At 46.6% G+C, this 26,094-nt stretch overlaps 1 protein-coding gene across 1 annotated transcript; it reads right to left on the reverse strand.

Annotated features, from left to right (window-relative positions):
* Positions 1 to 214: 214 nt before the first annotated feature.
* PPP1R3B (protein phosphatase 1 regulatory subunit 3B) lies at positions 215 to 10,476 on the reverse strand. Its single transcript, XM_040966232.1, has 2 exons — positions 10,365 to 10,476; positions 215 to 1,906 (listed from the first exon to the last, which is right to left on the reverse strand). The coding sequence occupies exon 2, from the start codon at positions 1,876 to 1,878 to the stop codon at positions 1,027 to 1,029; it is 852 nt and encodes a 283-aa protein (XP_040822166.1). The 5' UTR covers positions 1,879 to 1,906; positions 10,365 to 10,476; the 3' UTR covers positions 215 to 1,026.
* Positions 10,477 to 26,094: the final 15,618 nt, after the last annotated feature.

Genomic DNA, 26,094 nt, shown 5'->3' on the forward strand with positions numbered 1-26,094 from the left:
AGCTGCCCCACTTCCCATATGGCTCCCGGGTTGTGGCCTGGGAAAGCAGTGGAGGATGGCCCAAAGCCTTGGGACCTTGCACCCTGGTGGGAGACCTGGAAGTTCCTGGCTTCAGATCAGCTTAGCTCTGGCCCATTGCGGCCACATGGGGAGTGAACCGGCGGATGGAAAAGCTTTTTCTCTGTATCTCCTGCTCTCTGTATATCCTCCTTTTTAATAAAAAATAAATCTTAAAAGAAAAAAGAAAGTTCTCCCAAAAGCCAAAAAAAGGAGAAGCAAAAAGTGACTGTCCTGCTTTGCCGTGACCCTGTAATCCGGGAATGCCCCATAGGAGCCAGTTTTACAACGGGTGCACTGCTCTATGTGTTGAGGGGAAAGGACGGATGGCGCGCGATTAGGAGGAGGGCAGACGAAATGCCTGCCACAATCACAGGCTAATCACCTTTTGGATTCTTTCCTGAACACTGAACAAACTGTGGAATGAAATGAAACTGCAGCAAACGAACTTGCACCAGCAGGAACAGATCCTGTCTGTGGCTATGGCTGTGTTAGAAATTTGCACCATCAGGCTCTGTGGACGAGAGTGCAGAGATAAGGAGTGGGGGAATAGCAGCATCATGCAGAAGAGGCCTGGCTGGCAGAGAACTCCCCAGGAGGGGCTTCTGGGAGGGTGCACTGGGGACCAAGCAATGTTTTGGTGTAGAGGGTTGGGGAGCGATTTGCCACATCCAAGTGGAGAACACAGCCCAGGCTCCTCCGGCCCCGCCAGCCCTGCCTGCAGACCTGGCTCTTGTCTGACTCCTGGCACCAGCCTTGTGGGTGCCACACGGGACCAGCACGCTGTCTTCTCTGGGTGCAAAACCGGTTCCCTGATCTAAACTTGGCTGGAATTGCTAGCTCAAGAAAAAGAGTGAACAGGATCCTTTCTTTGCAAAACCATGCCTAAATGGCAGTTCCACGAGGTGCTTCTTTTGGTCTCTATCTCCATTTCACCTTGACCACAGCTGGGCTCCATCACCAACCTCGTTAGTAGTAGGGTCCTAGCTTTTCATATCCTAGATAACTAGGCCACTCCGGGAACAGCCCATAGGAACACCGAGGGCTTCCAAACTGGTCAAAAGCTATCCCAAAGTCCGGTCCATTCTGTGGCTCGCAGGGTCCCTGAGCAGATTTTAGTTCAGCCCGGATGATCCTATAGTTCTTGCCTTTGTTGCTGTCCCAATATACTTGGCCATTGCACTCGTAGCACACAGCAAACTCCATCCTCTCATAGGACTGGATTTTCTCAGGCAAGCTGATGTCGAAGGAGAAGGTGTCCCTGTCCGAGCCAGCGTAGGTGTCCTTGACATAGTGACAGGGGAAGTCTGTGAAGCTCTTCCACGTGTCAAACGTCATCCTGACTTTTACCACCTTCTCGAAGGCGAGGTTCTGCACTTTGACTGTGCCCGCGATGGCTCTGTCCTTCAGCACGCAGTTCTCCAGGCACACCTGGTTGGCCTGGAGTCGGTTTCTAAAGTCGAGGTAATCCGCAGACGGCTGGGTGAAGTCCAACACAAAGCTGTCGCTCTCGGCTGTCGTCAGACTCACGACCTCGTCCAGAAGATCGGCGATGTTAAAGGGAATATCTAACGGGTCATCAAATTCGGAGAACACTTTAACCATTGTCAGGGCCAACCCTTGCTTGTCCGCGAAGGACACCCGTTTTTTCACCTTGTTCTGCACAGCCGGGGCCACCGTGCCGCTGGCTTCTTTCTTGCTGGCCAGCTGGATGCACGGCCTCAGAGGCTTGCTGGGTTGTGGCGAGATCTTGAAGGCGAAGCGCTCTCGGCGCAAGGAGGGAGCCATGCAGTTGTACCTGTATTCAATGTCCACAGCCATAGCGGGGTTGGCAGATGAGACCCGAACCCTGGTAATGGGGCAAAGAAAGGAAACAAGTGAGAGATCAGACAGATGGTTCAACTCATCTTTCCAGCCAAAGCTGGCTCTGATGGGAGGGCCAGGGGAGAGAGAGAGGCAGACAAGAGACAGGAGAGACAAAAGACAGGAGAGAGGAGACAGTCCTCACTCCCATATGGTCCAGCACCCACACTGCTTCCAGGGAACATGCAGGGGCTGGGAGAAGTGCAAGGTCAAGACAAACAACAACAAAAGCATGCAACGCACTAGTTTTAAAACTAAGTTCCTGGGATTTTCCTATTAGGATTTCTGGAGATCTTACATATGTTAACATGCCAGAGAAGATCGTGTTTGTGGAGTTTTCCAAACTTCCTTCGCTAAAGAATTCCTCTGTGTGTGTGTGGCATGAGGAGTGCAAATAGCTCTCCCGGAACAGTCTACTTAGCACACATGAACTGTCACCCACATGGGATCCTGGCAGTTGCGAGGCGAGGATTTAGCCACCAGGCATCTCGCCGGGCCCTCAGCTTGGCTTCTGAATCTACCTTCTGCCACCTGTGGAACTGATGGCTCAAGTATTTATTTCAACGTGGGAGAGTTGGATCACAATCATGGCTCCTGGTTTTGGGTCTGGCCCAAACCCGGACACTAGGGAACTGATTCACTCTCTCATTGTCTTTCAAATAACAACAACAACAATAATAATAATAATAATACATTTTACTTATTTATTTATGGTGTATAACATGATGTTTTGGGAAAGGTATACATTTTGACCCAGCTAATGAAGGCATTTGACATGCAATTACCTCACCTGTGGCAGCACTTCAAAAAGCTTGCCAAGAGCCTGATGTGATAGCGTAGTGGATAAAGTCCGCGCCTTACACGTGCTGGGATCTCATATGGGCATCAGTTCTAATCCCGGCAGTCCAGCTTCCCATCCAGCTCCCTGCCTGTGGCCTGGGAAAGCAGTTGAGGACGGCCCAAAGCTTTGGGACCCTGCGCCCTTGTGGGAGACCCGGAAGAAGCTCCTGGCTTCCTGGCTTCTAGCTTCGGATTGGCTAGCTCCAGCTATTGCAGCTGCTTGGGAAGAGAATCATTGGACAGAAGATCTTTCTCTCTGTCTCTCTTACTCTCTGTATATCTGCCTTTCCAATAAAAAGAAAATAAATCTTTTTTTAAAAAAGCTTGCCAAAAAATTGAATGAAAATACAAATCTATTTTAGTCCTATATGGAATCTTGAAAAAGTTCATGGCAATGCATATTATGAAACAGCTCGTCATAGCTTTCAGTTTTTACACATGCTGAAGTGTTGCGGGGTGCAAGCGAGATCACACCAGACATGTTTAAGGTTTATTAAGGAGTCTTTATTAACCAAGCTTGGTGATAATAGAGCATACTAGAACTAGCAAATCACAAGTCCATATGGCAACCCAACCAATCATAATCCAACCAATCATAATCCAACCAAACATAATCCAACCAATCATAATCCAACCAATCATAACCCCAAGAGGAACAAATGGTCATTACCCTCAAGTCCTTTTGTTAAGCTGAAGACCTACATCCCAGCTTCCCCCCAAACATAAGTTATCCTAAGAGACATGCAATGAATAACCTGGACACACTTACAAAACTGCAGACATTCACCTTTCCCTGACTTCTCTGCCCACATTCCATCACTGCTAGGCCTCACCTCTCCTGGAACTCCTGATACACATGTACCTACATAAATCAGATATTGCTATATCCATTGTCCCATCTAAGCAGGACACAGGGATCATGCTCAGGGAATTACCTGTCCTGGGTCAGCCAAGAGTTGAGGTGCCAGAGCAATGGAAGTACCTAACCAGAAAGAGAGCAAGCTTCTGCTTCACAGGCCTTTTAGAGGGAGTTATGAGGGGGGTGGTTATACAACAATGCAATACCGTCCCCTCTCAGATGACAGGTGAGTCACAGGTGGGCAGGGGGACGTGGCTGAGGATAGAATTAATATTCCATTGCTGTTAGGACCCACCTTCAGGACAGAGGGTAGGGGACACAGCCACATTTCATTTGCCCATTGGCTATCACTGGCTGCACCCCATAACAGAAGCAAATGTCTTTTTAATCTCATTTGGCACATACTTTTTCGTTGAGAAAACACTTAAAACCTATTCTTTTGATAATCTTCCAGTATACAATGTGTGTGTGTGTGTGTGTGTGTGTGTTTGTGCTTGGCTTCAAGCACTTCACATATGTGGGAAATCACCCCTGGGTCTCTGCCTGTTACTCAGTGGGCATGACCTAGAGCTTATCTGCCCTGGCGTAAGGTGTGACTTCCAACCCTGTGTGCAGAACTTGACCCCTGACGTGAATGGAAGGTTAACAGAATTAGACATGCTTTTTATCCAATCACACTGTCATTATCGGGTGAAGGGACTACCTAAAAAAATGCTCTCTTCCCCTCCTTTTTCTTAAACCTTTATAAATCTGGAACTTGGACTGAATAAATGGACACTCCTCACCAGCTTGTCCCTGGTGGTTCTTACAGCTGGAGAAAACTGTTGCCTCGCCCTCAGTGACCTCGTCGCCAGCTGGCAGACCTACACCCCGAGGACTGGCATCTGAACAGGGTCCTCTACGTGTATTCACGCTGTCACAGGGTTTCCTGAAGGCTGAGCAGCATCCCGTTCTGTGTGTATATTATGTTTCCTTTATTCGCCTGTTGCTGGACATTTAAGTTGATTTCCTGTTTCAGTTTCTGCAAACAAAGCTATAGTAAACTTGGACGTGAGTGCAGCCCTCTCTCTTGGACAGACTCATGTCAAAGACCTTTCCACTCTACCCAGTCCTGGGGTTGCTGGATCACATAGCGATTCTATTTTTTAATTTTTTTTTTAGAACCTTCCATACTGGTTTCCATAATTACCATACTAATTTACATTCCCACCAACAGTTTCTCTTTTCTCCACACCCTCATCAACACTTGCTATTGTCCGTCTTCTTGATAATAACCATTTTAGTAGGCTGAAGTGACACTGCACTGTGGCTCAGCTCTGGTCTTTGCAGCTATTTGGGGAGTGAAACAGTGGGTAGAAAATTCTCTCTCTTTCCTTCTCTCTGCAACTGCCTTTCAAATTAAAATAAACATTTTTTTTTTAAACTAGAAAGTCAGGTATACAGAGAAGAGGAGAGAGAGAGGAAGATGTTCCATCCAATGATTCACTCTGCAAGTGGCTGCAATGGCTGGAGCTGCACCAATCCAAAGCCAGGAGGAGCCTGGAGTTTCTTCTGGGTCTCCCGTATGGGTGCAGGGTCCCAAGGTATTGGGCTGTCTTTGACTGCTTTCCCAAGCCACAAGCATGGAGCTAGATGGGAAGCAGGGCAGGAACTGGTACCCATTTGGGATCCTAGCACGCTCAAGGTTGTGACTTTAGCCATTAGGCTACTGTCGGGCCCAAACAAATCTTTTAAAATAATACATAAAGCTGAGAATTTCTCCCTTCTATAGGTGAAAATATTCTCTATGAAAAACCCCAAATAATATATTTTCCTCCAAGTGAAAACAAAATCAGTAAAACAAACAAAAAGATTAACAATAAACTGGAAAAATAGTCTACAAAAACCTTAACGAATGGAGCAGATGCATGCCACAGCTCACCCTTCCCATATCAGAGTCTTAGCTATTCCACTTTCAATCCCAGCTTCCTGCTGATCAACACCCTGGAGGCAGCAGGCATGGATTAAGTGCCTGGGTTCCTGCTACCCTCATGGGAGGCCCAGGTTGAGTTCCAGGCTCCTGGATTCCACCCGGCCCAGACCTGGCTGTTGCAGACATTTGGAGAGCAGTGGATAGATGCACTCTCTGTTTCTCTGCCTTTCCAATAAAATGGAAATAAATAAATGAACATTCAAGCAAAAAATATGACAGCATAGTGAAACCCTTAATATAAAAAGTTTTTACAAAGCAATAAAAATGTCAAATACTCTTCATAGAAATATGAGCAGTCAACATGAATAGAAATATTCAGAAATTAAACTCTGAAAGTGACCTGTAAACCTGAAAAATATCTAATTTGGTTATTAAGAAATTCAGAGTAGGAATCATGCTACTTTTTATCTACTGAATCAGAAAATAAGTCCAAAATTTAATAGAAATATACTTATTACACGTAACTGGCACAGACTTTGCAAATGTTTTTACTACTTTTTGACCAATATCACATCTTAAGCAAATATTTTGAAACGCATGGAGATTACCATATTAAAATGTTCAATGCAATATTATATAGAGGGGGGAAAGAGACAATAGCCTCACTGACCAAGCACAGATACTTTTAAAAATAAATTGTATTATAGCCAGATACTTTAATTTTATATCATCATTAAAACCATTATTTGCAAAAACATTTACATGGCAAGAAAAAAATTAAGACATAGCATTCATGTGAAAAATATAGCAGATAAAATTGTACTAAGACCAGATTTGATGGAAAAAAATATTGTGTAGATGCTCAGGAAAAAAGTAGAGCCACACCGGTCCCCCTTTTGTCCACGGTTCCATTCTTTCTGCTCTCAGTTGTCTACCATCAACTGCAGCCCCAAAGCACTAAATCCAACATTCAAGAAATGAACAATTTGTAGTTTTGTCTGAGTGGCCAGGGGAAATCTCAGACTATTCCAAACCTTCCCACCTTGGATGTGCTCATCGCTTTATCTAACATGTTAGTCATTTCCCAGCTGTTCCACTTATCAGATTGGTTGTCATGGTATCACACTGCTTGTAGTCAAATAACCCTGATTTTACTTCCTAATGACCCTAGTGCTCCAGCCAGCGGCTCCAGGCATTCACCATGGGGGATGCACTCTGCCTAGCACAATTGTGGTAAAGCTGGAACACTTGTAGGTAAAAACCCAGAATCTGTTCATTTGGGTGCTACCCATGATTTCAGGCATCTACTAGGGTCTTTGGCCATACCCTCCTTACGCTGGAGAATGGTGGCACGCTGTAGAGCAAACTGTCAGAATAGCCAGCCACGTGACAAGATGCCAGAAAATGCTTGTGTTCTTGCTGTGTGTGTCCTTACATCTTCTAAGATAACATTGCTTCCGTAATCAGGGGGAAAAAAGATTAAAAATAACAAACTGGAGGAAAAAAAATCTCAAATATTTTAAGATGTGCCCAGCACATCCTGAAGCGATTGCTTCATGAAAGCCCAGCACTTCTTAGAATGCTTAATCACCAGTTACAAGGGACTAAATTGAAGAAGTTAGCAGTGAAGACTTGGTTAAAAGCTCAAGTTGGAGAATACCGGGACACTCACAGGCTCTGAGTCTGGTGTGTGGGCCAATCTCCTCGGGCCACCACTGCCACCTCCAAGAGGTGACAGGCAAAATGTTACTCAACTTTCAACAAGAGCTGGGAACCACTGGTGCAGCCTAATGATCATTTGCTTTCAGCCTCTGATTTTGAATAACCAAATATTTAAAGAAAATAAGAAAGGGCAAAGACATACGATCTGATTTTTCTTTTCCCAACAAGTACGATTATGTCCCTAAGAAGTATTTAGCGATGCCCAGTTGAAGAAACATACAAACAAAACAGTAATCTCTGGCCACAATGCAGTTATTTTAGAGGAGACTTGTCTTATTGTTTCTCCTCTGACAAAGTTGATCTGTTTGCTGTGATCTATTCCCATCCATGCAATTGTTCTGGAAAGGAGATTTGTAACTGAATTGGGCAAGCTTCATAGGGATCAGTGCGTTGACTATAGGGGTTCAATGTCAAATCCCACAAAGTATTGAATTTCAGTTGTTTCTTTCTGTCACAGAAGTTTACATTAGAATCTGTTGGAATTCTAACTATGGCTCTACTTTTAATACAGCCATTTTGTGTGTCTGTTGTCTTTAAAATATGGATGAAAACCAACCAACAGACCAAGAGCCCTGTGCCTTGCCCCTCAGCACCTATCTACTTTGGCAATCCTGGCTGTGGACCAACGGAGGAGGAGTTCCCCTTGGTGCTTCCTCCTGGTCTGGGTCAGCACAAGGTTAGCCCAAGTTTCTGTCTCTTCAGCAAACCTGCAAACCAGACTCTTAAGGTGCTTTCCTGCACACCTTTAAAATAGCATATGTGAAAACAGGATGGGAAAGTCTCGGGATGTAGTAGAAACGATCCTAAAGCAAACACAGTCAACCCAAGAATGGCACACCTGCCAGGCGACTGAAGCCACGCTCCCACCCTCGCATCCCACAGGGCCTGGAGACCTAGTGAAAGACTTTGGTCAAGTTCACTGGTTGGTCCTAGCTATTTCACCCCCAAGATCCCTTTCCTTATCAAGCCACGAGAACAAGCGGAACTTAGGATGCCAAGGTAGATTCTAGTAAGAATCAGAGCTAATTTACATCATTCCACTTGCACTTTCAAGAGCCAAATGGTTTTTGTGACATTCTTCATGAACACCAAAAAAAGGTTATGAATGTCCCATGAGTTCAGCAAGGACACAACTGCCCCAGGGTCGTTGCACAAGCAGTGCTGGCTGGCACATTTGTTCTGTGTGTCACCACAGTATCTGGCGAGGACCTTAGCCCCTATGGCCTCAGTCTGGGGCATGCCGGGACTGTCAGTCACCTTGCCTATCATGCTGGACTCTACTGAGCATACCCCAAGGATCAGTGCACCTGGGTGCCTGGGTGGTGTGGCACCTCCTGACTGTCTACCCAGGAATACTGCAGGGGACCGTGGCAGAGATGACTAACACCCAGAAGGACCCCTTAGTGGCTGAGACCTACAAAGCAATCCTTTTTGTTTATTTATTTTGAGTTCCTAAAAGGAAGGCACCTGGGCAGCTGCTTCAGTTGCAGATGGCATGAAGATGATTGAGTGTCAGGCTGGGCTGGAGGCCTCCTCTCCTGACATGTTCTCTGGTTGCTCTATCTCTTCCCCTCTGCCAGGCTGTGGACTAGGAATCACTGCCATCAGTGAGGGGTTGGGGACTGGCATGTTTGACCCTCAGGGTTGGACATGACATCCGAACAGCAGTCTTAGGACAGGAACAAGAGAGCACCAGGAGTTATTTTCTGCTGCACTCACACTGGGTCCTCAGCCACTGTACTCCCATGTAGACCCCCCAGAGGTCAATGTTGCCCCAGGGTAGACTTTGGGGTTCATAACCTAGACCCTATACATGCTGTGATTGCTGAGAGGCCCATGCTGCCGGTGACCTGTCACCGCCTTCCTAAGGCCTGTGGCCATGGGGGTAGACATCTGGCTGCCTTTTCTTATGGAAACTATAGATCCATACAGAAAGTAACGCTGTGACCATTGCTCAAAGTTTGAGGCAGCTGAGCTACAGGCTGCTCCAACCGTGCCTTTAATAGGAAGCAAATATTTCTTGTATTGGGGCCAAGACATTTTGCCTTCCTGTCTCTCTCTCTCTCTCTCTGGTTCTTTTTTGGTAAGAAAAGTCAGATGCCTGAACAACTTTTCTCCAGCAAAAAACACAGAAACATCAGACCACATTAGGAAAGCATCCACGGGCAGGTCATAAGTAAAGACACTGCCTTTTGCTCACCAACTCCCATCTAGTTCTCCCCCAGAGGTCTGGCTGATGCAGCACACACACACACACACACACACACACACACACACACACACACATCAATTGCATATCTTTTCCTTTTGTCTCCAGACTACAGGGGCCCTCACACCCCAGTCTTCAGCTACTTGTGTACCTTTATCCTGTCACCATCGCACAGAGTGTGGTGCAGGTAAGTTTTTGGGAATGCAGCTGCCTGTCCCAGGTAAGTTAGGAACAGCTCTGGCCATCCAAAAATCGCAAAAAGGGAGAGAGTCAGCAAACAAGCACCCTGGGCTCACAATGCCTCCACCCAGCTGTGCAGCCAGGACAAGCCACTCCATGGCTCCCAGATCCCTTCTGGGTTGCCACCCACTGCCTTACCGTCCTCTTCTTCCTGGCCTCTTCCTAAATTCCTCAACCTGACTTTTAGGTTCAGCCCTCCAGCTGTCTTCACTTCAGCCTTGGCTCCAGCACTTATGCCAAATGAACCACTTCCTTCTCTCCTCCCCCTCCCCCCAGCCCAAGCCGTGCTTCTCCCTGACCCTGAGTCCCCACCGAGGGAGGCTGGCCACACACACACAACCGCCACCCTGCTTCAGCACCTCACGGCAACTCTGCATGCCCCCGCGGCCGGTCCTGCCCCCGCATAGTTCTCCTCCACTCCAGGGAACACCGTGCAGACCCTAGCTTCTCCCCTCTCCCGCCCTCCCAGCTCCACTCCCACTTTTCGCAGCGACAGACTTTCCACAGCCCCCTTCTCGGAGTTTCATAGTGGGACCAGGCTGAAGGAATCCCAGAGGCCCCTCTTCAATCCTGCCCCTGCCAAGCCTCTTCAGGACCGTCTGGTGGGCTCCAACGGGTCCCCAGCCTATCCCGGCACCTCCTTCAGCTCCTACTGCACCCACCTTTCGGGCCTCAGAGAAGCCCCTTCCCCAGGTCGCTGGCTGCATCCGAGAGAGCCCCGAGGGAAGTGGCCGCGGTGGCTGCCGCCAGCCACCCGGTACGTGAGCGTCGCCGTGTCCGGGAGGCAGGGCCTGGGCTGGGTTCCCGGAGAAGTGACCGGCAGGGGGAGGGAGAGGACGACGAGGAGGAGGAGGAACCCAACTTATCTCACCGGGGTGGGGCGGGGCCGGGCGGGGCGGCTGGGGATCCGAGCGGAGCTGCGTGGCGCAGGGCACGAGCACCCCCGAGCGGGCACAGCGCCTGTCCCATCGCCCTCGCGACGACCCAAGAGACCGCTAAGTACGATCCCTTCTGTGCAGTGCGGACAAAGAGTGGTCCGAACCCACGAGGGGAAGGACTTGGGACAAGTGAACGCAAGTTTGGGTGCAGGACAGCTTTCTTGCGTATTTCTTACTTTACAGAGAAACTGCGCCGGTTTCTGGTACAAGTCCTCCAGCTGAGTTCTGGTCCAGGCTTGAAACTTGCACGGGGCAAGGGTACCTGCTGCGGTCGCAGCCCTGGGAGCCCCAGGGTCACCCCTTGCGGCGGGCCCCGCAGCGCAGTGCAACACGTGGGTCGGGCAGGGCGCTGTCCTGGCGCAGTGGTCCCTAACTCTCCTCGTAGAGTCCGGATAGAGTGCCCCAGCACCCGGGGGAGGGGCGGGAGGCGGAGGTGGGAGGTTCGTACCTTGACAGCTTCTAAGTCCCCAGGGAAGCCGCACGGGGCGGGGAGGGAGGACAGCGGGAGCTGCGGTGCGGAGGCTGGGGTTCAGGTCCGCGCCTTCGGCGGGCAGCCGCCGCGCTCGTGCGCGCGAGTGACTCGGTTCGCCTCCTCTCTCCGGCCGGGTCACGCAGGACTTGCGTTCCTGCAGCTGTGCTGCCCCCATTTAACTTTATGGTCACCTCTCGCCACTCGAGGTTCCATCCCAGACCCCCTTTCACGTGAACGCGCCCCGCAGCCAATAGGCTCGCCCGGGACGCGAACCTCTGACCAATAGCCGCCACCCGGGGAGAAAGCAGCGCTCCGCCACGTGATCGGCAGCGTGCCCGGAGTGATAGGGCTGGTGTCCAGGAGCAGCGAAGGGGTGATGGGGTGCCCGGGGCCTGACGCCAGGGCAGCAGCAGGGACAGTTTCCCGCATGCGTCTGGTGACAGCGCCAGGACGAGGGCGTCTTGCAAAGTTCCCCTGGCCTGGCCAAGTGGTGGCCAAACACTGGCGCTCTGTGCACTTGGCAGGCGCTGCAGTGACACTCCTGCTGCCCCGCCTTCATCGGACACTTTAGCCACGGAGCTCCCAGGTGACATGTGCAGAGCCTGGAGGGGCCCAGAGAAAGATCATCCGGCCAGCTCCTTTCCGTTTCACAGGGAATGCCTCATATCCTCAAGGTGCGAAGCAGGCGCTGGGCCTTGCCTTGTGCCTACCGTGGTCTCAAAGTGTTGCTAGAAAGGATGAGGGCAAATTGCATTGAAGATGGTCGCAGGGTGGAAAACTATCACCCATATACCCAGATTACCCTGGTGTTACTGACAGGGGAGGGGAGCTTCAAAAAGTTGCTGGAAACTACAACCAAAAGGTTAGTTTCTTTTGCTGCAGAAAGTTTTGAAATCCATGCATAGGAGTAATCTTCCTGAAATTCGTACAAATGCATATTTTGAGAAATCTATGCAAGGATGTCATTAAAATTTTTTTTTTAACTTGAAAGACAGGGCGACAAAAAGAACAATTGAATTAGGCATACGGAGATCTCTAAAAACCCACAGCAGCCGTGAGTTAGGTTCAGCCACAGTCAGGAAGAGCCAGGAACTCCACCCAGATCTCTCCTGTTCTTGGGTGTCAGGGTCCCAAGTACTCGAGCCATCATTTGCTTCCTCTCATCACATTAGTAGGAAGCTGGATTGGAAGAGGGGAATAGCCTGTACTGGAACCGAGCACCCCAACAAACGATGCCGGTGTCCCCAGGAGCGACTTAGCCCACTGACACACGCTGCTCCTGGTGAGTATGTCTAGAGACATGACCTGATCTGAATCTGTTACAATAAATACCTAGATCTTACAGGGTCCCCAGGACCTCTGTAGCACACCATGAGGTCTGCAGAGATGGTCTTAGTAGAATTGGAGCTAGAGCTTCTTCCTCTAACAGGATATCCACTGTGTTGATCATAGCTGTCTTCCTTCGGGCTAACGCTCCCAGTTTCCTAGTTTTGATGGCCTGTACAATAATAGGAAGACTATTTGAAATTCATGGAATATTGCTAACTTCTAACCATGCCAAGGAAGTATAATGTATAGAGTGGAAGTGTAGAGGGTCTCCACTGTGGCCCCTTAATTTAACTGACCCTGTTGAGATAAGACATTAAAAAATACATCCTATCATCTTCTGTTGCTATCCTTTCATTTAAAGAAAGGGCATGCTCTTTAGTAGTAATGCTAACAATGCAGAATGGGTGATAAGCTCAAAGTCAAGGTCAGTTCTTTTCCTGGAATATCTTTAGTGACATGGGAGTTCCCTCTGTTGAAAATGGCACTACAGGATGTCTATGGTAAGGAGTACGGAGTGGTTTGCAATTATTAGGAATGTCAGACTAAAGCTCTGATCCATTACAGCAATCCAGCATAAGCTTTCAAGGCTGTCAAGAGCTTGCTTCCCCAGGCACAGTCTCCCCATCTGCAGGGCAATGGTTGATCATTAACCCTCTTGCCTTTCTTCTGATGGGCAAGTCTGATAAAGGACCACCTGTGAAATCCGCTACTGGTAGGCGGTTGGCAAATTGAGTTTCTTTGCACTGTTCCCTGTGCCAGCTTTAACCTCCCCCCTCCCCTTTCTATTAACAGATGAGTAGGCTGAAGATTTATTAAGTCAAGTGCTGGCCAGGTTTCTTGGGTGTAGTGAGCCGGCTAGCGAAGTGGGCAAAGATTGAGAGCCAACAGGTCTTGCAAAATGTTTGCAGGCAAAAGGGTGATCTGCACTAACTTGGGGGAAGTCATCTGGGACAAGGAAGTACAACTTCACAGCATTAGGGTCTGGGAGCCTCTTTCTTCCATAGATCTAGGAAAGCATGGGTAATAGTTTCCCCTGTGGTTTAGGCGACTATTTCAGACTGAGAGCGGAACTAAACTTAGTTGTGGTGTGCCGCAGTGTTGGTAGTTATGAGTTGGAGAAGTGCACAGTCTCCTTTGTGATCAGAATAGAGCTGGCGTGTGAGGGCCGGGTAAGTGTCACAGAAGGAGACACAGCGGTCCCCAGCCCAGACCTTCAGAGCTGGCACAGCCCCGCCACCCAATTGCACCTTCCACTGTCATTTTATGACAACAAAGAAGGAAAATGAAAATGGAAAACTTGAACCCCTTAATCAATGCACATCAAGTTCCTTTTAATAACCTCTGGCACTAAATTTTTGCCTTAATTTCATTTATTAACATTGCTCTCTATAAGCCAAAGCACTTGGTAGTGGCAAAGCACAGCACATTTTCATTTTTCTGTAACTTTTTTATGACATCATCAGTGGCAGCACTGTCTTTCCTCCTCATACTTAGCTTCGTCTGTGACTCTTTTAGTCCCCTTTTGTTCACTCATTCACAACATATTATTGCGTAACTGGCATGAGCGTGGATGCTAATAATGCAGAAATGAATCAGCTATATTCTTCCCAGTGAGACACTCAGACTCATGAATACTGTGTGGAAGATATGGGTGTGTGGTGTGTGTGTGTGTGTGTGTGTGTGTGCTTGGCAGAGGGGATAGACAGAGAGCAGGGAATAGCAGAGACCTGTTGGGGACAGGCGTTAGAACTGAGAGGGATGGGGGACAACAGGACAGAAACTGGCACAGGTGCCACATTCCACATATTGCTCAAAGAATTTCTACTCTGCTGATTAAAACTTAGCCTCCCTTTCTGGTTTAATATTAAACAGTGCTCCTTTTTACACACATTATAGGCTATGTGCCTGTTCTTGCTCACCCAGAGAGTTCTAGAAAATACTGTTTGACCTTTTCCATTTAGTGTATTTCAAGGAGTCCATACCAAGCTGGTAAAGTCATCCAAGGTTTTGAAAGACTTTTGAAAAAAATTTCTAGCATTGCTTTAAAATCTACTGTTGCTTCCCCTTGAATGAAAATTATTAGAAGGTGAATCTAAATAAAAACAACAGACATCAGAAGTCACAACTGAAGAAGAGAACATTCTTCTGCTTGATCAGAATAGAAACTGAGAAAGACAGCTTGCAAACTGCCTCAGTCAATTTATATTTAGCTGGTGGGGTTGTTTGCACCTGTCAGGGTGGCAGACATTTTCTGGGCGCATTATGTTACCTGAGGCCCTCTGTGTCTCAGATATGACTGACATTGGTCTGCAATGTCATATTCATGGGAACAGGCAGAGGACTACTCGTCTCTGTGTTGGATGTGTCCTTGGTATGTCCCGAGAGCCCTCACTGTCTAAGTTCCTAGAGCCCATTGGGAACTTTTCTCATTGTCGAGGGCTTTCGATTTGCTGCAGGAGATTGAAGGAGAAAATACTTTTTAAAAATTATAGGAGTTGGGCTGATGTGGTACAGTGAGTTCATTCACTGCCTGTGACGTTGGCATCTCATACAGGTGCTGGTTTGTGTCCTGGCTGCTCCCTTCCAATTCAGCTCCCTCCCTGCCAATAACCTGGGAAAAGGGCCTGGACATTTGGGCTCCTGCATCCACATGGAGGACCCCGTGAAGCTCTTGTCCATCTGCAGAGTGAACTAATGGTACAAGATCTCCCTCTTTCTATTCTTCTTCCTCTCTCTGTGACTCAAAATCAAGAAAAAAAAACTCTGTAAGCAAATTACAAGACCACAAAACTGCTTTTATAATATGCAAGGGCTGTAAATCAATCTGCTACCATTTCTTTAGCTAGAGCTTTTTATTTTTTTAGGCTCATAAAACTAAGTACAAGGTTACAGTGAAGCATATGGAAAAATATAATAGTAAAAGTAGGATCAGCATCACCTAGTAATAACTGCAAATATCATTCACTGGCATTGCAGTATTTATAAAATGTGTCAACATTGTATTATTAGGATCATATTTGTAATTAATATTTTAAAGTTATTTTTCCATTTTATTTGAAAGGCAGGTGAGAAAGAGAGATATCTTCTATCTACAGGTTCACTTAGATGTCTTCAGTGGCCACAGCTGGGCCAAGCCACAGCCAGGAATCTGGAACACAATCTGGATCTGCCAGTAGATGCTGGGAACCCGAGTACTGGATCCAATCCTTGCTGCCTCCCATGCTATGCATTAGCAGGAGGTTGGAATCAGAAGTGGAGCTGAGGCTCAGCGCGGTCACTTTGCTGTATGATGTAAGCCAAACACTTGCCTGAAATACTTTAGTTTTTGTTTATGAGTACTTCTCATTTTGAGTGAAATAGTATGGCGATTTTTGACATGCTTTTAAACAATTGCATGTATTCTTTAACATAGAGACACCATACTTTAACTCTTATCATAGGATATTTAAGTCTCCCTCCACAATTTTCTATCGTACTTTGATAAGCATCTTCATTAAATCTTTGACCACATTCCTGATTATTCTCTACAACCCAGTTCCCCATACAGTATAGCTATTCCTCCAGATAGATTCCAATTGCCAAGTTGTTTTTAGAAAGGCTAGTGCTGTTTTGGTTTTGTTGTTGTTGTTTGTTTGTTTGTTTGTTTGTTTCATTCATGCTGCTGGGAACATTTAAGTAAAATAATCCCATTGAAGTGTTGCTTGTGGACTTTGGGCAAACAGTACCTCATCTTATAGAAAAGCCAGATGAGGACTTTTTTTCCTGATGAATTGTATACTTCATTTCCAAGTGAAAATAGCTATACAACTCATCTTTTGTTTTAGCATTGACTCTCAAGTACACAGAAACTTCATCACCCATCCTGTTAACTTAAATGGTATTAAGTGGTGGCTGGCCATGGGGAAGGAGGAGAGAATGGGATGGAGGGAGCATGGTCATGCCACTGACCTGCAAAGCGCTGGGCAGAACCCAGTCCCTGTTTCCACTCCTAGCTCCTTGGTGCTCTGTTCATGACTGGTATGGTCATAGATCATATCTAAACCCATAACTCTTCTTTGCTACAGCAAAGCTACACCCAGCCTTGTGTGACAAGTGGCATGCATTTTCGGGGAGGAGAAAAATGCCAAGCTGCCTTTGAGCTTGTGGCAGGCCCCGTGGTCACCACATGTCTTGTACCATGAGTCTGGGACATTTCTGTCGCATGCCTCTGGAGTCAAATGACTGGGCTGTGGTAAGCATTTTGGGTTTTGTTTAGGCAATTGTGTTTCGGCTGGTCCAATCCAGGGTTGTATTGTTAGGAACAGGCAATGAAATATATCTGTATTAAGAAAACAATGACTCACTGAGGCATCAGAGGGGGAAAAAAATCAAATGAAGTTTTTTTTTTAATGTAATGATTCCTAAACAGACACCACTGTGTTTGTCTAGAGGGAGCCTTCTAGTTTCTCTCCCTCGTCTTTTTTTTTTTTTTTTTTCTTTAATTTCAAGTGAGAAGCAAACTGGCTTCAAGGCTTCCTTCGTGAGAATTTGATCGCCTCTAGAGAGCTTGGACTTAAAGGCAGCATTCTTTCTACCCCGAGCTCATGCCCCAAAGATTTCTCCACTCAGAGCCAAAGGCTGTTTTGGAACTAGAAGTGGAGAACTAAAATCAGGACGTCACACTTGCGAGAATATTTCTCCCCTGTTGTTGGCCCCGCCCTGTTTCCCCAGGAGGCATAGTCGAGTAAGGTTATTTCATTTCCTGTGCAACGAAGTGCAGAGGACAATAGTGCATTTGTTCTGGAGTCTCCTTTACCCAACTGGTTATAATTTGTTATAACAATTATACTTCACCCAAATCAGCAGCCTGGTAACTGGCTGGTAGTATGAGTCTGATTTGGTAAAGAGCCAGTCCTGTGAAATACACAAGCATAAACTTTACCATGGTTTCTACACAAACCATGGAGATTGTTGCACCGGTGTACGAGCCCTTGGCAAAGACATGTGGCATCATTCCCATGTTCTTCTGATCACTCTATGATCATCTTCAAATACAAAACCCCCTCTATGGAGGGTCTTTTGCCTATACTTCTTTTCAATGTTTCATTGCTCTTAGAAGAGCAGGAACTTTCTTCCCTTACTTTTGTTCCTTTTCCTGCCTTTTTTAAAAAATTGCTCTTTAGTTTATAAAATCTAGAAACTTCTCTCATGATGAGTAAACGGAATCTTCTTTCTTACACTCTCTTGGTTTTTTTTTTTCTGTTTAAAGATTTATTTTATTTTTATTGGAAAGGCAGATTTACAGAGAGAAGGTGAGACAGAGAGAAAGATCTGCTGTCTGCTGGTCAACTCTTCTAGTGACCACAACAGCCAGAGCTGAGCCGATCCGAAGCCAGGAGCGAAGAGCCTCTTCTGGGTCTCCCGCATGGGAGCAGGGTCCCAAGGCTTTGGGCTGTCCTAAACAGCTTTTCAAGGCCACAAGCAGGGAGCTGAATGGGAAGTGAAGCAGCTGAACACGAACCAGTGCCTACATGGGATCCCAATAGTGCAAGGCAAGGATTTAGATACTGAGCCATCACCCCGGGTCCAAATCTATCCTTTTAACTCAGCATTTTTTTCTTTTTATCAACTTTCAGAAACAGTCCTACGCCATGATGTAGAAGTAGAAAAAAATCTGCTTCAAAATAGAAGAAGCCTCTGGTTTAAGTTTGTGATAAAATTCCTAGGAGCACAGATAACAAGATGTACTTATCACCTTCATCCCCTAGAAATGATGCAGCCTAGTGATGAAGAGCTTGACCACGTGGTCGTCTTGAATGACAACTCTGACTCTGCTATGACAAGCTGTGGTCCACGGGAAAATTACTTACCAGCTTGTACCTCTGTTTCCTGACCTGTAAAATGGAAATACTCATGTTTGTGTGGTAGGCTTCTAGTGGGGATTTTCTTGGACAGTGTGTGCAAACAACCTGACTCATGCCACGAAACTCACGTGTTACAAAAATTCTGGATCTGAATGATCACTTATCAAGCTTATGCTCTGTAAGAACTGGAAACAGGCCTTTTGCCCTTAGACTCTGTGCTCACTGCCCTTAAGGCTGCTTTTTCTGAAGCTCGTTCTCTCTGTGTTGGGCAGGGGGTACGGGGGTGGAGAGCTTGAGCTGCACCCTGCCCCCAAGCCCTATCTATTGAAGCTCCTTCCAGCAGGTTGTGGTTGCTCTTACACAGGCTCAGCTTCTTCCACCTGTGGGAATGTCACAGAGACCTGGGATTCACCCCCTATTAGGATTGGATTTTTCTGCAAACTCACAGAAGTATGAGGCTCTGGTCCTTTCTACTTGATTGGGCAGATCCAGAACCTTCCTAGAATGAACCAGAACTCTCAAAGGTCTGAATTGGCAGTAATTTCTTCAGAGGCTCTGAAGGAGGAAACAACTGTTAGCACCTCCATGGGTTAAGAGAACCAAGATCTTTGGCCTGGCATGATGGTTCAGTGGGTAAAGCCTCAGCACACACATGCTGGGATCCCATATAGATGCTGGTTCATGTCCCAGCTGCTCCACTTCCCATTCAGCTCCTTGCTTGTGGCCTGGGAAAGCGGTTGAGGACAGCCCAAAGCCTTGGGATCCTGTACCCGTGTGGGAGGCCTGGAAGAAGCTCCTGGCTCCAGCTCAGCTCAACTCTGGCCATTGTGGCCACTTGGGTGATGAATCAACGAATGGAAGATTTTTCTCTCTGTCTCACCTTCTCTCTGTAAATCTGCCTTTCCAAAAATAAACAAACAAACAAAAAATAAATAAATCTTTTTTTAAAAAAGAAAAGAACCAAGATGTCAGCTAACAAAGCCATGCCTTTCCCTCCACTGTAAGGGTTAGGGGTGTGTGAGAATAAAGCAAGCATTTGCAAGCTGCCAAGCACATGATAAATATCCAAGGACATTGTTGGCTTCCCAAAGATCCCTTTAACTGAGAGTATAGGAACAGAACTTCAACTAGGATATAGTTCATGCAAAGAAGACAGGGATGTGGTAGATGCTGTGGCATGGCAGGTTAAAGCATGGCTTGGGGTACCTACCTCTCACATTAGAGTGCTGGTTCCTGTGTTTCTGACCCCAAAACTAACACACCTGGGAAGGCAGCAGATGACAGCCCAAGTCCTCAGGTCCCTGCTACCATAGGAGACTTGGATAGACTTCCTGGCTCTTGACTTTGGTCTTGCCCAGGTGTGGTTGTTGCAGGCATCTCTTTCCAGCGCTTCCTCCTGCTGTTAGGTGCATTTCAAATAAATCAATCTTTAAAGAAAGAAGAAGAGAGGGCTAATTTTGCAGATCTGAAGGAGGAGGAAAGTCATGTGAAATGACAGAAAAAAGTTGTAAAAATATCTTTGATTGTAAGAAGACAACCTCTAAATTACAGAAACCACACATGGAGAAGAAACTGTGAAGAAAAGTTATGAAGATGAGATGTAAAGAGTGATGAAGTTAGAAAAACCCAAAGTGTTAAAATCCCTTGTGAAGAAAGAGATAAATCAAATTGCCAGTATAGAAAATGGATTCATTAACTTGGAGGTCAATGTCTAGATGTCTGCCAGGATGTACAGGACACAACAACAACCATCAAATAGTTACTGAGCAAAAAGATAGATACTGACAAAAAAAAGGACAATCCAATTATAGCGAAGTCAAAGATAGAAACAAGTGATGGCGACCTTACGGGAGAAAACATTTCCAAGGGAAAAGGGACCAGAGTATCAGTGCACAGACGGAACGGGATCATGTATTGTGGATTTAAACAAACAAACGAACAAACAAACACTAGCCATTTTTCTGAGTTACAAAGATGAAAAAAAGTACTATAAGAATACAAGCAAGAAATAACCACCCTCCAGCCCAAGCAAGTTGTTGATGAGGCAACAAACATCAGACCAACTTCTCATGGCTTCATAGCACTGCACAAAACAATTTCAGCCAAGTTGATTTTTGTGTAAGCCACTCACTAAAGAATTTCAGTCAAGTTGATTTTTGTGTCCCAACACTTCGCGGGATTTCTTTTTCTTCCTACCGTTTTTACTTTATTTCCCCATACATTGCAAAATACAGCAATGAGACCGATTAGTACTCAAAAAAATTATCCGCTAGGACTGATCCACTGTGATCGCTTGGTCCCCTGATAGAGTGCCATGGTCCCATGCCAGAGCCTATCTTGTACACCATGGCTCTGTGCGTGTCCATTATGGTGAGTGAAGGCTTCTCTGGTCAGGCAACAGCAATGTTTGTTGTTGTTTTGTTTTTTAAGGTTGATTTGTTTTTTTATTTTTTAAAGAATTTTTTATTTTATTTTTATTGGAAAGGCAGATATACAGAGAGGTGAGAGAGAGGAAGATCCTCCGTCCGATGATTCACTCCCCAAGCGAGCGCAACGGTTGATGCCATGCCGATCCTAAGCCAGGAGTCTCCTCCGGGTCTCCCGCACGGGCGCAGGGTACCAAAGCTTTGGGCCGTCCTCGACTGCCTTCCCAGGCCACAAACAGGGAGCTGGATGGGAAGAGGGGCCGCCAGGATTAGAACTGGCACCCATATGGGATCCCGGGCATGCAAGGCGAGGACCCCAACCACTGCGCCACCGCACCGGGCCCAAGTTGATTTGTTTTTATTGGAAAGGCAGATTTGCAGAGAGAAGGAAAAACACAGGTCTTCCATCTGCTGGTTCACTCCCCAAGTGACTGTGATGGCCTTAGCTGAGCCAGGAGCCAGGAGCTTGTTCCAGTTCTCCCACTTGGATGCAGAGTCCCAAGGCTTTGGGCCATCCTCGACTGCTTTCCCAGGCCACAAGCAAGGAGCTGGATGGGAAATGGAACAGCCATGACATAAACTGGCACCTATATGGAATCCTAGCTTGTGCAAGGCAAGGATTTAGCTGCTGAGCCATTGTACCAGCCCAGCAGCGGGAGGGTTAATCGCTGGGGGAAAGAGGCCTCCCTCCTCTTGGCTCCTTATGCCTCATCTCTCCTCCTGGGGTGGTCCTATCATTTGCTTTGCTAGGGAGCATTGAAAATTTGTGGGCGTAGTGTTTGCTCAGGTGGAGGAGCTCCACAGACTAAATCTCTGCTCCCTTCATTTCGCTCCAAATGGCAAGGCTCTAGTTCATAAATCATACTGAAAGATTATGGATGTTAAAAGGACCCGATGGCTTCTTGTCTAGCATCCTGCTTATACGTAATGACACTGAGATGCAGAGGGGTGCTGCTGCTTGTTTATTTTTAAAATAATTGCTTAATGGAAAAAATTAGCAGACATTAAAAATGGTGCATATTTATGGGGTACTGTGTGATGTTTCCTCGCATGTATACATGATGTAATGTCCAAAAGTGCAAATAAATGTATCCTTTCAAGCACTTAACATTTCTTTATAGTGAAAATGTTCTAAGATCTTACCATCTAGATCTTTCAAAAACGCAGAGAAATATACAGGAAACTAACATTATATTTCATCCTATTCTGCAATAAATCTCCAGAACATCTTTCTCTTACCGAAATAAAGGCTAGTGCCTGTCAGTCAACATTTACTCAGTCGTCTCTCCACGCTTCTCTCCACCCCAGCCTCCGGTAACGCTGATTACATTGTTAGCTTTCATGAGAGGAACTATTTTTCCTTCAGATTTCACATTTGAGTGAGCTCATGCCTCTTTTTGTGCTTGGTTAATTCCACTGGGTTAAAGTGGAATCCAGATGTTGCACGTGACAGGACTGTATCCTCTTCACAGTTGAGTAATATTCTAGTGTGTGTATGCACTGGTTGCCTTTATCCATTCTTGTATGAGTAGACGCTTGGGCTTCTTTTTGTTTCTTGTTATTGTGACTTGGACTGCAGTATGCACAGGTGTGCAGATGTGTGTTTGACAGGTGGGTGGCATTTCCCTTAGTTACATACCTGGGAAAGATACAGTTTTTTGAGGCACCCCCATGCTGTTTTCTACAATGAATATATAAATTACTATTCCACCAACTGAGTGTAAAGATTTTCTATCTCCACATCCTCACCAACAGGAAGCTGTGTATTGTCTTTTGGGGAATAATCAGTCTGATTGGAATGAGGTGATACTTCACAGTACTTGAAGAATGTGGCTCTCTCTCTCTTGTAAAAGATTAATTATTTTTTTATTTGAAAGGCTGGTTTTATAGAGAGAAGGAGAGACAAAAAGAGAGAGAGATCTTCCATCTGCTGGTTCATTCTCTAAATGGCCACAATGGTTCAAAGTGAGCAGATCTAAAGCCAGTAGCCAGGAGCTTCTTCCAGGTCTCCCATGAGGGTGTAGAGGCCTCAAGAACCTGAGCCATTGTCAGCTGCTTTCCCAGGCCATACGCAGGGAGCTGGACCAAAAGTGGAGCAGCTGGAACAGGAACCAGTACCCACAGCTACTGTACGCAGAGTATTAGCTGGCTACAACACTGTGTAGGCTCCCTCTTATCCCTCTTTGTGGTTTTGATTTTAGTGTTTTTGTTTTGTTTCATTTTCTCATGAGAATCAAAGGTTTTATTACAGTCATCAAGAGTCCAAATTGAGGCACTGTTGACTATCCACATATACTCTCATGGCTACAAATATTTAATCAGACTTAATAGGATACCAATAGTTTTCTACATAGCAATTAATAAAAGTGTTGCTGGTGGAATTTTTCTGTAATATGGTAATACACATATGTATTCTCCTTAAGTAAAGTAGAAATTTCAGTTACACACTTCTATGAAGCGAAATTTTAGTTTTATCTGGTGTTCTATCAGAAACTGCCCACTTGCGGGACAGCCACAGGAGTTCCATGGCTACGCCCTACACAACTCATATGGTCTATATATGCTCCACCCTTCAGATAAATTTAACTGGAAATACACACAAAAATGATCAGTCATGAGTATTTACTGGACTCTATCTATAAAGAACAAGGCGCAGGGATGGACGTTGAAGGGTGCTTATTTAAGCTCACTGGGATGTCCACACCTTGAGTTACAGCATCTGGAATAGAATCTTGCCTCTGCTTCTTGTTCAGGTTCTTGACAATGCTCCTGGGAGGCAGTAGGTGATGGCTAAAACACTTGAATTCCTATCACCCACCTGATGATGGTGTTGCCAAGACTTTGTCATGTACCTGTTGGCCACACATCTTCTTTTGAGAACTGTCTGTGCAGTGTTCCAACCCAGGTCACACTCTGGCTGCTGCAAGTCACAAACAAAGCTGGAGCTGTGGCCACCAATGAGGAGTGCCCTCTGCCCAGCTTCTCAAGTTTTTTTTTTTTATGTTTTCCAGGCCCAGGCTATCAATAAGATACCTGTTTATACCAGGCCCTTGGTATGCTTTATAACCAGATCCTGAGAAGTACATATTTTGCTAACTTTTGTGTACAGGTAAGAAAATGGATTCTCTGAGAAGTTAGTTCACTTGCCCAAGGTCACGCAGCAGTCAATAGCAGAATCCTGACTCCAAGTTAAGTCTGACCCCAGAGCCCAGGCTGTTCCCCTCACACCAGGCTTGCAGCTCCCAGCGATGGGGGAAGAGAAAGATTGATAGTGCTGCCTTGGAGACTCCTTATCTTGAGTCATTGGGCTGCTAAATTGAATTTGAGGGCCTTCAAGGGCCCCGGCAGGGTAAACTGTGGATTTTGCAAACACGATCCTTAATTGAATTTTATGGACAGGACAAGTGCCTCATTCACAGGAGGCATCTGGGAACTGGTGATTAGTTTACTGGTGGCTGCTGCTCTGGCTGGAGGGAGGAGGAGAAGGAGAAGGAAGAAGAGGAGGAGGTAGAGGCCTCCCAGGATGCTGCTGTGGATTGAACAGGAAGTTTGGAGAGTTGCAGAAGGAAACCCAAGGGCAGGCCACAGGGGAGACAGATGAGGATGCTAGGGGAGGCAGGTGTGGGCGGCGTGAAAGGGGAAGACCCCTCAATGGAGGAACAGATGCCAAATATCTGTTTCCAGCAGGAAGCCAGGCCTGGAAAACATTCCTCTCTATCTTAGAAAGTCTCAGGTATGCTGTTTGCCCTGGGACAGCATGACAGGAAGCTGGCTAAACAAGCTTGTTATAATCAAGCGTGGGCAGCAAATCCTAACAGTAAACCTTGAAGAAAAGAGAGAGGGAGAGAATCCGTGTTTGGGAATTTCTTCGGGAAAGTTGTCCAGGGCAAAATACAAGGGAATTTGAGATAGTTTATGGAAAATGTCATTGCAATGCAAGCTTATCTGAGTGCAACTGAATGTTGGGATTGATGCATAGCTTTTCCATCATGAAGATTTTGAAATATCTCTTAATTTGAAGCCAGAGCAGCCGGACACTGCTGGTTTTCTTTGACTCTGTGGATGAGCTGGGACCCGGAGCTATGCCATGCCGATCAAAAGTCTCACTTGGTCCCTGGTTTGTGGGGAGGGAGAAGAGGCTCCCTGCTGAGTGGACCCCTTGCTGTCATGGAGCTATTTGTTCTGTGGTGAATGCCACAAGGCAACAGGAGAGAGGGAGCTTTGGATAATAGGCAGAGATTGGCCAAAGGTCATTTTGGGTATGGATTGGAGCTCCAAAGGCAGTCTTTTCTGCAGGGTGATCATCCTGATTGCAAGGTGGTCCTGCCAAAGCAAGGCTTAACTCTCATTTTTCAGGTGCACCCATTTAAAACACGACTCCTGGTCATGGCCATCTGGCATGTTTTGGAGTTCAAGATTCTGTTGCAGAACAAGTTATGAGAATTTCAAGGCTCCCAACATGAGTGCAAAGTCACCAGTTTAGGGTTACTGGGATTCTGAAAAACAAAAGCATGGTTTTGTTTTTGTTTTTGTTTTTCAGTTGATGGCAGAGCAGTGACATGGAAGGCCTTACGAACATATGGCTGACTGCTAGAAGGAAAGCCACCTCACCTTCTCCCAGGAGATTATGGCATGGGCTGGGACCAACACACAACCAACCCCAAACCTTGGGGCCAACACTGTGATGCAGCAGGCTTCGTCTGTCGCACTGGCATCCCATGCAGGCACTGGTTCGAGTCCTGGCTACTCCAGTTCCAAGCCAGCTCCCTAATAATGCATCTATAAAAAGCAGCAATGGAAAGACCAAGTGCTTGGATCCTTGCACTAATTCTCACTGGTGGATGCTTCAGCCTCACTCTGCCCCGTATTCCCCCATCCTTGGCTTTCATACAAACCAGTAGGTGTGATAGACTAGCCTAGCTCAGCATGGCTTGCACCCCATCTTGGATCCCCCACATGCCAGTGGTTTTGCCTGGCCTTGTCTGTTCCCCCTCCCCCACCCAGATCCAACCCACACACGTGCTGACAAGTGAAGCAGCCCTGCTCAGCCTGACCAATACCCAGCCCTGACTCACGTGTTTACCAGCAGGAGCTATAGCTCACCAGGGCAGTTCCCCAAGTTTCCCCACGAGGCCCACTTCCAAACCCAGATCTCATGCATGCCAGTGTCAGCTTTTGTGCATATTGGTGGATGTTGTGACTTGGCCTACCCCATACCCAATTCTTGGGTGTGCCTGTGGGTGCTACAGCCTGGATTAGCTTGATCTGTTCCCAGCCTCAGTACTCATGAGTGTTGGTGAGTTCCATGGGTCATGCCTAGCTCAGTCAGTCATCATTGCAGCCCTTGAGTAAACTAGCTGGTATGGCAGTCCCACACAGAATCT

This window comes from Ochotona curzoniae, unplaced genomic scaffold, assembly GCF_017591425.1.
Source record: "Ochotona curzoniae isolate NIBS_2020 unplaced genomic scaffold, NIBS_Ocur_1.0 scaffold_4505, whole genome shotgun sequence".
NCBI lineage: Eukaryota > Metazoa > Chordata > Mammalia > Lagomorpha > Ochotonidae > Ochotona > Ochotona curzoniae.